This window comes from Nerophis lumbriciformis, linkage group LG38 (genome assembly GCF_033978685.3).
Source record: "Nerophis lumbriciformis linkage group LG38, RoL_Nlum_v2.1, whole genome shotgun sequence".
NCBI lineage: Eukaryota > Metazoa > Chordata > Actinopteri > Syngnathiformes > Syngnathidae > Nerophis > Nerophis lumbriciformis.
In genome coordinates this window covers 24,684,446-24,701,501 of record NC_084585.2, presented here as the reverse complement: position 1 = coordinate 24,701,501, position 17,056 = coordinate 24,684,446, and the positions used below count along the sequence as shown (strand labels likewise).

Sequence of the window (17,056 nt, the reverse complement as noted above, 5' to 3'; positions counted from 1 at the left end):
ATTGAAACACATTTCTGCGAACACATCAGTAAACATTTGTATGGTCTATTAAAAGCAGTTAGCCTCTTTTTACACTTGCATGACAGTAAAGACGTGTTTTAGGACGATGAAGCTTCCACTCACCTCCTCCATTCTTTTGGCACAAGTAGGGGAAGCGCCACACGTTCCCCAGGCCCACTGAGAAGCCCACCTGTGCCAGGATGTACTGCAGCTTGCTGTTCCACGCCGGCCGGCCATCATTTTCCGGCACCTCGATCTGGGGCGCTTTCTTTCCGCTGGACGCCGCCCCGCTGGCAGCTCCGCCGACCTTCAGCGAGCTGCTCTTGTAATCGAGGGGCTCCTCGTGGGCCAGCAGGTCAGCCACCGACTCTGTGACGTGCTCATTGCTTTGCTGCCGCTGCGTCACTTTGCTGTTTTTAGGCATCGGGGGGGTCGGGAAGGGGGAGACTGGTGGGAGATGAAAGTGGAAGCGCCTTTAGAGGAGATGCTGGGATGGATGCTCTTGTTGTTGTGGGCCTCAGTCCTGCATTGGAAGCCCAAAAAAGATCAAATCAAGCACATAAATAATTAGTGAGTGAACTGAAAACAAATTGATTCAAGGAACTTTATTGTCATATCAGCACAGATAATGGCACAAATTGTAGTACCCAGTTCAAGCCCAATGTTTAGCACAATAGGATATACCATAAATAGAGTAGGTTATGGTTTATATAGATTGTAAATAGAATAGAATAAAATCTAGAACAGTATAATAGAATGTGATCATGTTGTGAAAATAGAATGGAAAAACAATGACAGCAAACCCAATCAAATACTTGCCTCGTTCAGCAAAACTGGAACACATGAACAAGTTAGGTGTTCCTCGTGCAGACTTTTATTACACTATATCTTCTAAAGAAGGGGTGTAAAACTCCTTTTAATTTAGGGCCACATCGCAGTTATGGCTGCCCTGAGTGACCGTTTGTAACCTTGAATAATCTGTGAATATTAATGTATTGGGATTCACCTCTTGATATTATTATACATACAGTCGTGGTCAAAAGCTTACATACACTTGTGAAGGACACAATGTCATGGCTGTCTTGAGTTTCCAATAATTTCTACAACTCTTATTTTTTTGTGATAGAGTGATTGGAGCACATACTTGTTGGTCACAAAAAAACATTCATGAAGTTTGGTTCTTTTACGAATTTATTATGGGTCTACTGAAAATGTGACCAAATCAGCTGGGTCAAAAGTATACATACAGCAACATACATTATCAATTTTGGTGATGTAGAAAAGTTACAATCAAAACAAATTAGCTTCCTGGCATGGCCTCTTAACTTCATGTGAGTGATTATGATTGACGACACCTGTTGACTTATCTGAGCCCATTTAAATAGGGCCCTTGTGATGCCGTCATTAGACTCAGTTACAAACGCGACAATGGGAAAGTCAAAGGAACTCAGAGCTGAAAAAACGAATCATTGACTTGAACAAGTCAGGAAAGTCACTTGGAGCCATTTCAAAGCAGCTCAAGGTCCCAAGAGCAACTGTGCAGACAATTGTTCATAAGTATAAAGTGCATAGCACAGTTTTGTCACTGCCACAATCAGGAAGAAAACGCAAGCTATCACCTGCTACTGAGAGAACATTGGTCAGGATGATCAAGAGTCAACCGAGAACCACCAAAAAGCAGGTCTGCAATGAATTGGAAGCTGCTGGAACACAGGTGTCAGTGTCCACAGTCAAGCGTGTTTTGCATCGCCCTAGACTGAGAGGCTACCATGCAAGAAGGAAGCCCTTGCTCGAGAAGCGACACCTTAAGGCTCGTCTAAAGTTTGCTGCTGATCACATGGACCAAGATAAGACCTTCTGGAAGAAAGTTCTGTGGTCAGATGTAACAAAAATGTAGCTGTTTGGCCACAATGCCCAGCAATATGTTTGGAGGAGCCTTTAATCCCAGGAACACCAAGCCTACCGTCAATCATGGTGGTGGAAGTATTATGCTCTGGGCCTGTTTGCTACCAATGGAACTGGTGCTTTACAGAGAGTAAATGTGACAATGAAAAAGGAGGATTACCTCCAAATTCTTCAGGGCAAACTAAAATCATCAGCCTGGATGTTGGGTCTTGGGTGCAGTTGGGTGTTCCAACAGGACAATGACCCCAAACACACGTCAAAGGTGATAAAGGAATGGCTAAATCAGGCTAGAATTAAGGTTTTAGACTTAAACCCCATTGAGAACATGTCGACAATGCTGAAGAAACAAGTCCATGTCAGAAAACCAACACATTTAGCTGAACTGCACCAAATTTGTCAAGAGGAGTGGTCAAAAATTCAACCAGAAGCTTGCCAGAAACTTGTGGATGGCTACCAAAAGCGCCTTATTGCAGTGAAACTTGCCAAGAGACATGTAACCAAATATTAACATTGCTGTATGTATACTTTTGACCCAGCAGATTTGGTCACATTTTCAGTAGACCCATAATAAATTCGTAAAAGAACCAAACTTCATGAATGTTTTTTGTGACCAACAAGAATGTGCTCCAATCACTCTATCACAAAAAAATAAGAGTTGTAGAAATGATTGGAAACTCAAGACAGCCATGACATTATGTTCTTTACAAGTGTATGTCAACTTTTGACCATGACTGTATATACATATGCATTAGATTTTTATTTATATTGTTTGCACACACTGTAAAGAAAAAAAAATCTGACTTTGCAATAAAAAAAGAAAAAATACATTTAGTAAAAAAAGATCAAATATTTTCATATTATTTCAAGGCTTTGGCTGGCCACATCTGGCCCCCAGGCCTTGAGTTTGACAAGTGTGTTCTAAAGGGACAATACTATAGAATGTCAACTTGGATACGCTTTAGAGTAGTCAGTGTCCAGCTTGTACAGATTTACTGTCCACTGAAAATGAGTCAACACACAACCATTTTTTTTTAATAAATATCTTGCTAAACAAGCAGGTAACAAGATAATTGTCAACAGTCGAGCACGGTGGTGGTTGCATCATGGTCGGGGGCTGCACGAGTGTTGCTGGCTGGCCCCAAGGAAAACATGCTGTATGTTGACTAATTTTCAACTAATCTACACAGACTAAAGTATATCCAAGTTGACGTTGTATTCCATTGTCCCTTGAGAAGATATACTGTAACACAATTGTTTCTGAAATGTTCGGGGCAATAGATAGCACATATTAGTGATGGGTCAAATGATACAAAAACATTGATGCATTATGAAACAAACACAAGGAGTAATACTGTGTCCTTTAATACCTCTGTGTGTATATGTCACTATAAAACAATGAGACCGATACAGCTGTCTGCTGTTTTTTTTTTTTTTTTTTCCAATTTACTGCAAATATGCTGCAAAGGACACCGTAAAATGTATTGTCATTTTTATTAATTTGATGGGTAGTTTGCTGTAAAATCATAAGTCAAGCAGATATTTAAGTATTTAATTTTATTGAGACAAAAATGTTTTGGAAAGTATGATAATATACTGTAATATTTGTTGCAATAATGGATACTATTCAAGTTGAAAAGGTACGCAATTTCAAGCAGTACATATTTGTTTACTGTCAAAATGAAAAAAATCCATTACATTTAGTGAGAAAATATGAAGTACTTTATTGACACATATCATTTCCAGGTGTTTGCGGGCCAGATAAAATGATGTCGCGGGCCAGATCTGGCACCCGGGCCTTGAGTTTGACACCTGTGCTGTAAGATGCTACAATAGCTAACAGCATGCTAGCACTCCTGAATGTAAACAAATGGGTGGATCTATACAAATATCGACTGTAATGATACAAGAGTCTTATATAGTCGATAGTACAATGATTGAATCAATATTCTTTATTGTAACAAAATCTTTTGCCATTTTTTGATTGTTTATAAACTCAAGAAATATATCCCATATTTTTGTGTTATCATACTATCAATCAGTTTATTCACCCCCCCAAAATCTGTATCCTGCAAATTGTTCAATTTAATTTCCCTTTTTGGCAAGATTAACTTCAGTCAAGCTTTTTTTCCCCACTTCCTGCATAAATCCCCTAATCCTCTGAAGCCCGGTAGTGACATCCCTGCTCAGACAACATTCACACTCACATTTATACACTAGGGTCAATTTAGTGGTGCCAATCAACCTATCCCCAGGTGCATGTTTTTGGAGGTGGGAGGAAGCCCGACAACCCGGAGGGAACCCACGCAACAAAAACCAGTGCTTCTCAATTATTATTATTATTATTATTATTATTTCTTTTTTTTAAAACATAAGCCAGTGCTTCTCAATTATTTTCAGTCACGCCCCTCCACGAAGAAGAAAACATTTTGTGCCCCCCCCCCACACACACACACACACTCTATGCTGCGACTCTAAATCCGATGGGTCAAAGTCAAGGCCCGCGGGCCAAATCTGGCCCAAGAATGAATGATCTATGGCCCCCGGGATGATATTTGATTAGTATTAGAACCGGCCCGCAGGCCTCAGCCGTCTGCTGCTGTTTTGCACACACCAATACTCCATCAGTGTTGGAGCTAGGAATTTTCAAAATGGGGCCCCAGGGACCCCATCAAGTCATAAAAATGGGGTTACACAGTAAATTTTTGGGGTCCCACTTTTTTGTAACTATTTTGAAAATAAATGATACATGTATGCATTATCCTCTTATAACTCACATTCTATATTGTGTTTTGGAAAAAGGTTGTCATAAATGTTACTTAATTCATTAAAAAGAAAATACAAAAGAAAACACATTTTTATGCATATGTAAATGTATTCAATTACAAACATTCATTCACTTTCTTCTTTCCTTCATGGATCTAAACTTTACCGCTGCCGGAATTTTTTTCTATATTTTTATTGTAATATTTTCAGAATGTGTTTGTTCTTGTCGGGCTTGTCCCTGACAGTTTGGTCATGTTTTAGTTTTTCCTCTGTCTGTCTTTATTTCCTGTCAGCGCTCTTATTTTGTCTTTATTTCCTGCTTATATCCCTAAATGCTTTTTCCCCTCAGCTGTGGCTGATTGGCACCGGGCCACACCTGGTGTCAATCAGCCAGCTACTATTTAGTCCTGCTTTGCCCTCCAGTCAGGGCTGGATTATTGTCGCTACTAAATGTCATTTATACATGTCGTTGTAGCTGTGTCTACATCTGTTCACTCTGCTCATGCCATAGTCTTGTTTCTTGCCACGTAAGTGTTTGTTTTTTCACGTCACAGTAAGTGTAGTTTTTCATGTCCATAGTTTCTGTCGAAGTGTTAGTTTTGTTCATAGCCAAGTTTGTTCTCTGCCTTGTGCGCGCCTTTTGTTTGTACCCTTTTGTTTGTTTTTGGTTATAGTGTTAAATGAAATCATGTTTTCCTGCTCAATGCCTGCCGCCATCTCTGCATCTTGGGGTTCGTCACCTACACACTCTGACAGTTCTATTTTTGGCCAAAGTAAGACAAAGAAAACAATCTGAAGTTTATTTTTTTGTTTTAATGCCATGATTTTAATAGTCTGGTCCGCGTGTGCACAGATTTTCCTCCATGCGGCCCCTGAGCTAAAATTAGTTTCACACCCCTGCTGTAATTTGTCCATGAAAATTTGTATAAGTACACCTCTGCATAACTTTGTATCCTTATTAACATCTTAGAAAATAAAAAAAGAAAGAAATGCACTAAACTTAATACCATTGTTTTTTAGTCTGTGACAGGAAAGATTTCAAAAAGCATCAATTTGCCTGAAATCGAATTTAAGTTGTTATTTAAACTATAATTTTTTTTACCAGACTTGAATCATTTGATACTAAAAAATAACATTAAATATAAATAAACTCAACATTTGATCAGCAACATTTACTCTGGAGAACAATATATAAAACATTTTAACTTATATGCAACTATGCGTAAAGCAGTTTGTGCTGTTCTGTTTTTTTTATAAATGAAAATGAGGAAGTCATGATTAATGGCTGCAATGAGCATGTTTTGGAGTGCACAGCTTTTTGAAGCGGGATACGACATGATACTGATAAAACATGCACCGCTCTCGCCCCCCAAGGAGGGCCCGCCACACTATTCAAAAATAACTGAAAGACAGATTTTTCATAGAACAACTCAAAGTATGTCGACTTAAGCAAGTGCTTCTTAGTAATAAGAATAGTGCTTGGTGATACTAAGTTGTTACAGGATCATACATTGGTCATATTCGAAGTCCTCATGTATCCAGGGACATATTTCCTGAGTTTATGAATATAATATAAATTTTAAAAGAAAAAAGATTTTGTGACGATAAAAAGATATTGATGTAATCATAGTAGTATAGACTAGATACACTCCTGTACTTGGTATCATTACAGTGGATGTCAGGTGTAGATCCACCCATGGCATTTGTTTGTATTCAGGTGCGCTAGCTTTTGTTAGCGGTGATGCCGGTGAGCTATTGTATCCTCCTACGGTGTGTAGTGAAACATGTTTAGATATTCCTCGTCCTGCAGGGATGATAAGAAACAAACATACTTTATTTGTCGCCATGGAGACGAGGATTAGTGATTTAGAAGTAGCTAAAACACTGCCGATTGCGGATGGACATTAGCTTCTAGCTAGCTAGCCATGTCTTAAAGCACCTCTTGCTGAGGGAGTTTCAGTGTTATAACTTCACTTTTATCATTAGTTTTTAGACCAAAATGCGTCCGTTCTCCCTTTTCTGTCCATACACTTTGTCTGCTTGTAAGTACTCTGTGATTGTGCGCTGCCAAACATGCTCCTCTGCTCGTAAAAGCAGCAATGTCATGACATGACGACGACGCACCGTCATGCCTGTAACAAAAAAAATATGCCGAATAGGTATTTTTCAAACAGAGTATAGTACTGTTTTATATTCCTTAGTATCCCGATACTAGTATACCGTACAACCCTAGTATGGCCTAAAGAGGGAAGTCATTTAATTTGTTTCTTTTGATTTGTTTGATTGCCAAAACAACGACAAAATAAAACATTTGTTTGGTATATTCATTAACCACACCCCCAAGGTCTGATGCAATAGCAACTCTTGGAAACATCACAGTCATCAAGTGAAAGTCAAGATTTCCCACTTTCTGCAACAACTCATTTTCATGCTCTATTCTTGTTTGGCTTCTAACGTAGATGTTCACTTGCTTTCATCCGACAACATCTGTGCCCATGACTCGTCTGCATGACAACATGAGCCTGTGATGTAATAATCCGCAGCCATTCACAAGTCTGCGTAATCCGACATGCATTAACTCTAAAGCCTCCGGTCGGCACAACATCCTTGTTGTCATTCCATCCCCCCCCCACACAAAACTTGCATCATCTACGTGAAAACCCCATCAACTCTGCCGTCCATTAAGCCGCATGACCTCCACGCCCACTCCATGAGTTACATTTGTGCCCCTGCAAGCGTGTTAGCATGGCATGAAAATCCACTTCTGTGCAATCAAAAGAGGAATAACGGTAAATATCGGCCAGATGTTAACACAAACACACAGGAAACTTCACATTTTAGTGGAAAATCATTGTATTTGTAGCTAAAAACATGCTTTTAAAACACAAACATGAACCGTCAACATGTGCATCACACCAGACTGAAGCTAGACAGATCAATCGTATTTTTTTGTTTTTTTGGACCTAATGGTACAACATAGGGCTTTCAAAAGCTGAAAAGATAATAATGTCTTTAACCGCGATCGACAGGTTAAAGAAACTTTGGGTGTCCCACGATTCGATTCAATATCGATTCTTGGGGTCACGATTCGATTCAAAATAGATTTTTTTCGATTCAATGCGATTCTCGATTCAAAAACGATATTTTCCCGATTCAAAACGATTCTTTATTCATTCAATACATAGGATTTCAGCAGGATCTACCCCAGTCTGCTGACATGCAAGCAGAGTAGTACATTTTTGTAAAAAGCTTTTATAATTGTAAAGGACAATGTTTTATCAACTGATTGCAATAATGTACATTTGTTTTAACTATTAAATTAACCACAAATATGACTTATTTTATCTTTGTGAAAATATTGGACACAGTGTGTTGTCAAGCTTATGAGATGCGATGCAAGTGTAAGCCACTGTGACACTATTGTTCATTTTTTTTAATTTTTTATAAATGTCTAATGATAATGTAAATGAGGGATTTTTAATCACGGCTACGTTGAAATTGTAACTAATATTGATAATGTTGTTGATAATTTTAATTTTTGTTTCACTACTTTTGGTTTGTTCTGTGTCGTGTTTGTGTCTCCTCTCAATTGCTCTGTTTATTGCAGTTCTGCGTGTTGCTGGGTCGGGTTTGGTTTTGGAATTGAATTGCATTGTTATGGTATTGCTGTGTATTGTTTTGTTGGATTGATTAATTAAAAAAAAATAAAAAAATGAAAGAATGATGAAAAAATTAATCGATTCTGAATCGCACAACGTGAGAATCGCGATTCGAATTCGAATCGATTTTTTCCCACACCCCTAATATATATATATATATATATATATATATATATATATATATATATATATATATATGTGTGTGTATATATATATATATATATATATATATATATATATATATATATATATATATGATGCAGGGGTAGATCTTGCTTTGGTTTTTGGCTGAGACCAGGGATCTTGGGCTCAAAAAAGTTGGTGACCACTGCCATAGATCGTGTAATGATGTAGGAACGCTGTAAATTGTGGCTAAAGTGATATTTTTTGGTGTTTGGTGGTTTTTCATGATGCCACTGCAGAAGTTATTACAAAAGAAGTGTGATGATAACCACAGAAAATAAAATGTAACTTAGTGCAGCATGCTTCTGTCCTGGCTACTCAGTACAACATGGTAATAAATGTATGTCGTAATGTGAAGAGACTCCCCTCCAAAGCACACGCCAGAATAGTTGTTAATTATGTTGTCTTGCTTTTTCTGGCTTTTTGTTTTGAATGTGACGACATGGCGGGAGGTCACCGGTGATGGGAGAAGAGGAAAGTGCGATGATAATCATAGAACAGGATGGAGAACTGATTGCGAAGTCGTAAAGCAGTGTACACGTCCTGGCTGCTCAGAACAATATGGCTGCAGTAAATGACAAAGAGCAGGCACACGCAGTAATCCTCAACAAGGTGCATCAGGTGTCACCACAGGGCAACTAGTGGGATTTATTTTAGTGGTGTACTGTTTTGATTTGATCCTATTTCACTTTTTCTTCTGCTTTTATGTTATCGTGATGCCGCAGAGTAAAAGTGTCACGTCAACCATAGAACAGGAAATGGCACCAATTACCTCGTAGGAGAACGGCACACACATGCTGCTCCTTACAATACAACAATATACTGCAGGAAGTCAAACTCATTTTAGCTCAGGGGCCACATGGAAGAAAATCTGTGCACACGCGGGCCGGATTTTTAGAATCATGGCATTAAAACTAAAATATAAAGACGACTTCAGATTGTTTTCTTTGTCTTACTTTGGCCAAAAATAGAACAAACACATTCTGAAAATATAACAATAAAAATATAGAAAGAAATACTGGCAGCGGTAAAATTTAGATCCATGCAGGAAAGAAAAAGGATGAATGTTTATAACTGAATACATTTACAAATGCATAAAAAAATGTTTTCTTTTGTATTACTTTTTTTTTTAAATGAATTAAGTAACGTTTATGACAACCTTTTTCCAAAACACAATATAGAATGTGAGATATAACAGGATAATGCATACATTTATCATGTGTTTTCAAAATGGTTACAAAAAAGTGGGACCCCAAAAATTTACTGTGGGACCCCATTTTTATGACTTGATGGAGTCCCTGGGACCCCATTTAGAAAATTCCTAGCGCCAACACTGATAGAGTATTGGTGCGTGCAAAACAGCAGCAGGCGGCTGTGGCCTGCGGGCCGGTTCTAATACTAATCAAATATCATCCCGGGGGCCATAGATCATTCATTCGCGGGCCTTGACTTTGACACCCCTACTATACTGTATCCACATCAATAAAAAATGTGAAGAGACTCGCCTCCCAGGCATGCAAAATCCTCCCAGCTTGACTAGGTTAAATTGATTAAGTGTGTCATGTGTTTTTTGTGCTACGGGTGATGGCAAGGAGTAAGTGTGATGATAACCATAGAACAAACAATCTAACTTATTGCTACATAGGAAAACACACACACACACACACACACGCCTCCTGTCCTGGCTGCTCAGTACAAAAACCTCTACATCTGTAATGGTTAAAAAAATAACTGGATTTAAGGTGGTTTGTCTTTTGATTGGATGTTAGATGAAGAACAATTTCTCTTTATTTTTTAGACTTGTTAAAACGTGAGTTTAAGACAATGTCTTACAGCTGGAGTTGGAATGGCTTCAAATGTGACGAGACTTTTTTTCGTCATTAAAATCGATGGTTCCCTTGTTAATAATTCACTCGTCGTTCCAGCTCCTGCAAGGTCACAAGCATTCACACATACTTGATTTAAGTTGGAGAAAGAAGATATTGTGCACCTCGTCACGTTGCACAACATCTATGCTCATTTTATGTTTTTTAATTTTTTTATTTTTTTTTATTTTTTTAAATCGGCACACTGATTATTTTAGTCAACCCAGCATCGACTCAAGGTATTTTTTCTAAACCATATATTTTTTTGAAAAATCAACGTATACATATTTTAACTTTTTTGGGGGGAAAATGAAAGTGAAAGTAAATCCTTACCGTCAGTCTGTAGCTGTGATATCAGGCTTTCAGCATGAAGAAGGAGGAGGAGTGTGGGAAGCATCTGCCGTCACCGTGCGTGTGTGTCGGTGGGGGGAGGCATTATGCACCGTCACGCAGAGTGGGAGCGTGCTCCGCGACGCGCGCTGTGACGCACACAAGTGTCTGTACAGAAACTTGCAGGTAATAATCGAGTCAAGGTTATTGAACGATGGATTTATATATAAAAATAAAAAAAATCATCATTTTTAAAAGCACTGCTTCACTTTTTCTGAAACCTCCCGTGACAACAATGTCCTTATCCTGGTGTGGGTTGGTGTGGAAAGACAAAGGACAGGCGCAGACACTCACGCATCATAAATCATGCAGCGTCTCAAAAAAAAAAACCAAAACACCATGCATTGGAAAGTGAACACTGTTAAAATAGCACAGTTTGGTTATGACAAAAAATATACCGTATTTTTCGGACTATAAAACGCACTTAAAATCCTTCTTTTTCTCAAAACTCGAAAGTGCGCCTTATACCCGGTGCGTCTAATGTACGGAATAATTCTGGTTTTGCTCATCGACCTCGAAGCAATTTTATTTGGTACATGGTGTAATGATTAATGTGACCAGTAGATGGCAGTAAAAAATAAGAGATATGTTTAGACTGCAATATGATGGCAATATGACTCAAGTTAACAACACCAACATTTTAAATGTTCCATTGAAAATATAAAACATTACACACAGCGCTGAAAAATCAATGAAAATGTTTTAGTACAACTTTGGTAAGCTATGAAGCCGTACCGCTTGATGGATTGTACTGTGCTTCAACATACGAGTATTATTATGGTGTGTGTATAAGGTAAGACATATTATCGGGTGTTTTGTTTCGCAATATTATGCAAAAGCAACTTTTCTTACATTCTGGTACCTGCTGATCTGTATTTGGGATCTGCATAAATCCTGCAAAATGGTGCGTGTCTGCCTTTGTAGTCTGTGCCGACACCGTAGTCGATAAGCTTCTTCTTTTTCTCTATCTTCTTGTTATGGGACATTCATCCTCCGCTGTTGCCATTTCTAATATAAAGTACCGTATTTTCCGCACTATAAGGCGCACCTAAAACGTGACGTTCACCAAGACAGGGAGGCAGGGAGACAGCGCCAGACGACATTTTGGATCCCACATTCGCCCAACTTTTCAATTCGGACAACGAAGGAGAATAATTCGAGGGATTTATGAATGAAGAATAACTTCAGAAAGTGAGCGTTATGTTTATTTTGTGTGTTGTGACATTAACGTTCGAGCAACATTATGTTGCTATTGCTAAGCACTATTTTGAATTTTACTATTTTTGTGATTGCACATTTGCGTACATTTTGGGAGTGAACAGAGTTGTTAGAACGCTGGTTTTTAATATATTATTAAAGTTTGACTGACCTATCTGACTTTTTTTTGACATTCCTTTAGCGCAGTTAGATGCGGCTTACAACACCGGGCGGCTTATAGGTGGACAAAGTTTTGAAATATGCCGTTCATTGAAGGCGCGGCTTTTAACCCAGGGCGCCTTATGGTGCGGATAATACGGTAGTGTAAAGTTCTTACTTATATCTGTCAGTAAACTCGCCATGAAAGCATTAAAACATACCGGTGTAGTGAGTTTACATTATTCACCTAAAAAACTTTAGTTATTAGAGAGATCCGGACGGACGTTTTTTGTTGTTCTTTCCGAATGAGGAGATGCTGCTCCATTTTCTAAGTTATCTAAGTAAAGTCTGAATGTCATTAAAACAGTTAGCTCCATCCTTTAACACTTCTTCCACACCCGTCCTTGCACGCTACACCGCTACAACAACGATGACGGGGAGAAGACGCTGTCGAAGATAAGCCACGTAAATAAGACTGCCCACAAAACGGGGCATCATGAAGTGACTGTCAGAAAGCGGCTTGAAGATGATCTGTAAGACATAATCTATGCAACATTTTGACCAAAGAACCACCATTACATGTTATGTAGACCACAAGGAAGTGTTTTACATTCAGAAAAAAATAAATAATAATATGACTCCTTTAATGCGTCCTATTATCCGGTGCGCCTTATGTATGAAAAACAAATCGAAAATAGACCCGCTCATCAGCAGTGCGCTTTATAATCCGGTGCACCCTATGGTCTGGAAAATACGGCTAAATCATTATTCTAGACGAGTGGTTCTCTAATGTTTTTCACCAAGTACCATCTCATAAAAAACTTGGCTCTCCATGTACTACCATAATGACCAAGATCAAAATACAGTAGCATAGTATGTTGAAGTATTCATTTAAAACAAGGCAGAGGTTTTATTTAACTAGTATATTTGGTATTTTTGGCCACTGTAACATTGCACGCAGTTTGAACAGTAACACTGTATTTAGATAAAGGAAAATAAAACACTATATTTTAATCTATGGATTTTTTGGCTTACTACTAGATCATAGATGTCAAACTCATTTTAGCTCAGCTAATCTGTGCACACAAGGGCCAGACTATTAAAATCATTGCATTCAAACTAAAAAATAAAGACAACTTCAGAATGTTTTATTTTGTCTTACTGTAGCCAAAAATAGAACAAACACATTCTGAAAATATTACAATAAAAATATAGAAAAAAATACCGGCAGAGGTAAAGTTTAGATCCATGAAGGGAAGAAGAAAGTGAATGAATGTTTATAACTGAATAAATGTACATATGCATAAAAATGTTATGTTGTATTATTATTTTTAATTAATTAAGTAACGTTTATGACAACCTTTTTCCAAAACACAATATAGAATGTGAGATATAACAGGATAACGCATACATTTATCATTTGTTTTCAAAACGCTTACAAAAAAGTGGGACCCCAAAAATGTACTGTGGGACCCCATTTTTATGATTTGATGGGGTCCCTGGGACCCCATTTTGAAAATTCCTAGCGCCAGCACTAATGGAGTATTGGTGTGTGCAAAACAGCAGCAGGTGGCTGTGGCCTGCGGGCCGGTTCTAATACTAATCAAATATCATCTTGAGACTTTGACATTTAGGTACTAGATGGAGCCTGCGTACCACTAGTGGTACACGTACCACAGTTTGGGAATCCATGTTGTAGACAAATGATGTGACCTATAAACCCAACTATTGAACTCATGATGATAAAGCAATAATTTGTATAGTTTGTAAAGGGTATTTTGTAAACAGACTAAAAATATATATTTGTAGAGATTGGTACCGTTCACGTTTGAACAGATACGGTACCAATTCCCGGTACCTGGTAATCCATATCAATACTCATTGGTACCAATTTTCAGTACTTTTTGTTGTTGTTTAATAATAACTTATTGTTTTATTGTAATATTTAAAAAATAGTGTATTATAACTGTGCTGCCCAGTTATTATATTTTGATTTCTTATTGCATTTCTGAGTCTCATTTGCAAGAATTATACTGTAGACTTTGCATGCAGTTACAATTCCCAGACATTAGATGGCAGTAGTGTATAGAATACAGTGTGTTGTCTATTGCTAGGAAGTAGTCTTTGCCATTCATCTGAGATTTCCAGTCGAGTCTTATGTTGAGCCCTACCAAGGGTGTGTACTATAAGTATTGTACTTCATACACGCCAGCTGTTTGATTGTAACATGCATCTTAGTTGTAGTTTTTATTACCAAATTTAGAGTTGTTGAAATCGCCTTGTAAAATCACTAATGCTAATCAGTAGAATGTATAGGACGCAGTAAAGTGGCCTCAAAGTAGTGTATTTTGGAAAAGTGAGGCCTTACTTTAGGCTCAAGTATTTTGTATCAGGCATACTTGCTGTGTTGGCATTAAAAATTGCAACATTTTTTTTTACATTGGCTGAGCTTGTCCTGAGTGCTGCTTCAGTGCTTGTCTCCCAGCCAAGTGTTTGAGCTGGTGTTTGGTCTGCAACCAGATGTGACGTAAAATGTATCAAAATATGGCACACTTTGATTTTACGTGAGTCGATACCCGGTAGTACTGACGGAATTCGGTCGGTACCTATAAAACTACGGATTTCTGTACCTATCTCCATAAAGGTGCCATTATTTAATACCAACACAGTATAAGTGTAGTGCCATTGAAGCCATTAAGTGTGCCACACACTCACTGAGGCGTCATTAGCTGTCTTGACAATGCTCTATATTTTTTTTTTGTTGTTGTTTTTTTTGTTTGTTTGTTTAATTTTATCTGAACAAACTGCAGGCGGTACTTTGGACGCCCTTGCTCTAAATAAAAGCTTTAGAATATCAGTATGGCTCATCTTGACTTAATGCAAATGTTCTAATCATTGCTTCTATTAAATTAACTAGTCTGGAACATATGACAACATAGGCAGACTTTTGATGTCATTTTTAAAAATAATGCCAATTGAAGTACAGCCGGGGGCTGGCCTCGCCGCGCTCTCCGGGGGTGGGGGGTGGGCTCGTGGGGGCCCGGTTGCCGGTGGGGCGGGGGCGGTCTTCCCGTCCGGTTGCGGGGAGTCTCTGGGTCCCTCGGGCGGGGCGTCTCGCCTTTTTGCCCGTGTGGGGTGTGGTCTCTTGCTGGCTTGGGGTCTGGCTGTCCCCTGCTTTTCTCGTGCCCTGTCCTCTGCCGGGTGCGTCTGTCTGCGGCCTGCTGCTGGCCCTTGTTGGCGGTACGGTGGGCCGGGCTCTGGGGTTCCTGTCGCTGGACGGCTTGGCTGCGTGGGGGCGGTGGTCCCTGGTTCCCTGGGCACCACGCCTACTGTTTGTGGGTTGGGCTCTCGGGGGTGATGGGGCCGTGCTCTGGCTCCCACACACTCTGGGAGTCGAATATATTGTACATACAAATTCACATATGCTCACATACGTACATAGGTACCTACGCTCTCACATACATACACAAATACAGTACATATTTACATACCTAAAGTTCGTACATCCACACGCACATTCAATATACAAACATACACATACTGTACATATACTCTTACTGTACAAACACATATACACATTCTGTACACATACATTCATTGTACAAACACATATACACATTCTGTACATATACAAGTACATATGCATACTTACACTCATGCACATAATCACGTTTCATCAAACATATATTAACGTTGTTGCCCTATGGTAAACTGGGTGTAACACATGGCACACTGACAAAGCTTAACCTATTGTTACTATAACAATCTACAAGGTTAATGTAGGTTGCTTCTCTTTCTCCCCCTCCATTTTTCTGCATTCTTTCGTATCTCAAGTTATCATTACGTATATGTATTGTTGCATTTAAACAACTGTATTGTTGATAATAAAGGTAAATTATTGGTATTGTTCATTATCAGTAGCGCTATTTCTATTGGTATTTGTATTGATCCATTTGTAGTGTAATAATGCTCATTGTTATTTCTGTATTATTTTTTATTTTTCGCTAACTGCTTATTTGCTGTTACTTTTACCATCATATTTGTACATGTCGTATTTGCTGATGTTGCTCTATTGTTGTTGTTGTTGTTGTTTGCTGTTGTTGTTTTTGTCTCTCTGTCTAATCCCCCTCTTGTCCCCACAATTTCCCCTCCTGCTCCGGCCCGGCTGCACTAAATGCTAATATAAATACATTTAATAAAGTCAAATACAAATAAGGCAACAAGAGAAGTATCCTACACTTCTCTTTTGTAAAGTAAATCTGAACAGCCGACATGGGCATCTACATCAACTATATGATTTGCCTGAGAAGCTGGACAGGACACAGAAAAAAAAGAAGAAAAAAAAAGAAGTACAAACCCAAAACCAGTGAAGTTGACATGTTGTGTAAATTGTAAATAAAAACAGAATACAATGATTTGCAAATCCTTTTCAACTTATATTCAATTGAATAGACTGCAAAGACAAGATATTTAATGTTCGAACCGAGAAACTTAATTTTGTTTTTGCAAATAATCATTAACTTAGAATTTAATGGCAGCAACACATTGCAAAAAAGTTGGCACAGGGCAATTTTACCACTGTGTTACATGGCCTTTCCTTTTAACAACACTCAGTAAATGTTTGGGAACTGAGGAGACCAATTTTTGAAGCTTTTCAGGTGTAATTCTTTCCCATTCTTGCTTGATGTACAGCTTAAGTTGTTCAACACTCCGAGGTCTCTGTTGTGGTATTTTAGGCTTCATATTGCGCCACACATTTTCAATGGGAGACAGGTCTGGACTACAGGCAGGCCAGTCTAGTACCCGCACTCTTTTACTATGAAGCCACACTGTTGTAACACGTGGCTTGGCATTGTCTTGCTGAAATAAGCAGGGGCGTCCATGATAACGTTGCTTGGATGGCAACATATGTGGCTCCAAAACCTGTATGTACCT

The 17,056-nt window shown here is 38.6% G+C and overlaps 1 protein-coding gene across 3 annotated transcripts in view; it reads right to left on the bottom strand.

The window, feature by feature from the left end:
- LOC133578433 (sodium-dependent neutral amino acid transporter SLC6A17-like) overlaps positions 1-10,782 on the bottom strand; it is a 40,349-nt gene extending 29,567 nt beyond the window's left edge. For all 3 annotated transcript variants that reach the window (XM_061932870.2, XM_061932871.2, XM_061932872.2), the window contains exons 1-2: positions 10,709-10,782; positions 124-523 (exon numbers count right to left, since the gene is read on the bottom strand). In XM_061932870.2, the coding sequence (XP_061788854.2) occupies positions 124-424 (301 nt within the window). In that variant the 5' untranslated portion in view covers positions 425-523; positions 10,709-10,782. The remainder of the gene's footprint in view (positions 1-123; positions 524-10,708) is intronic.
- Positions 10,783-17,056: the final 6,274 nt, after the last annotated feature.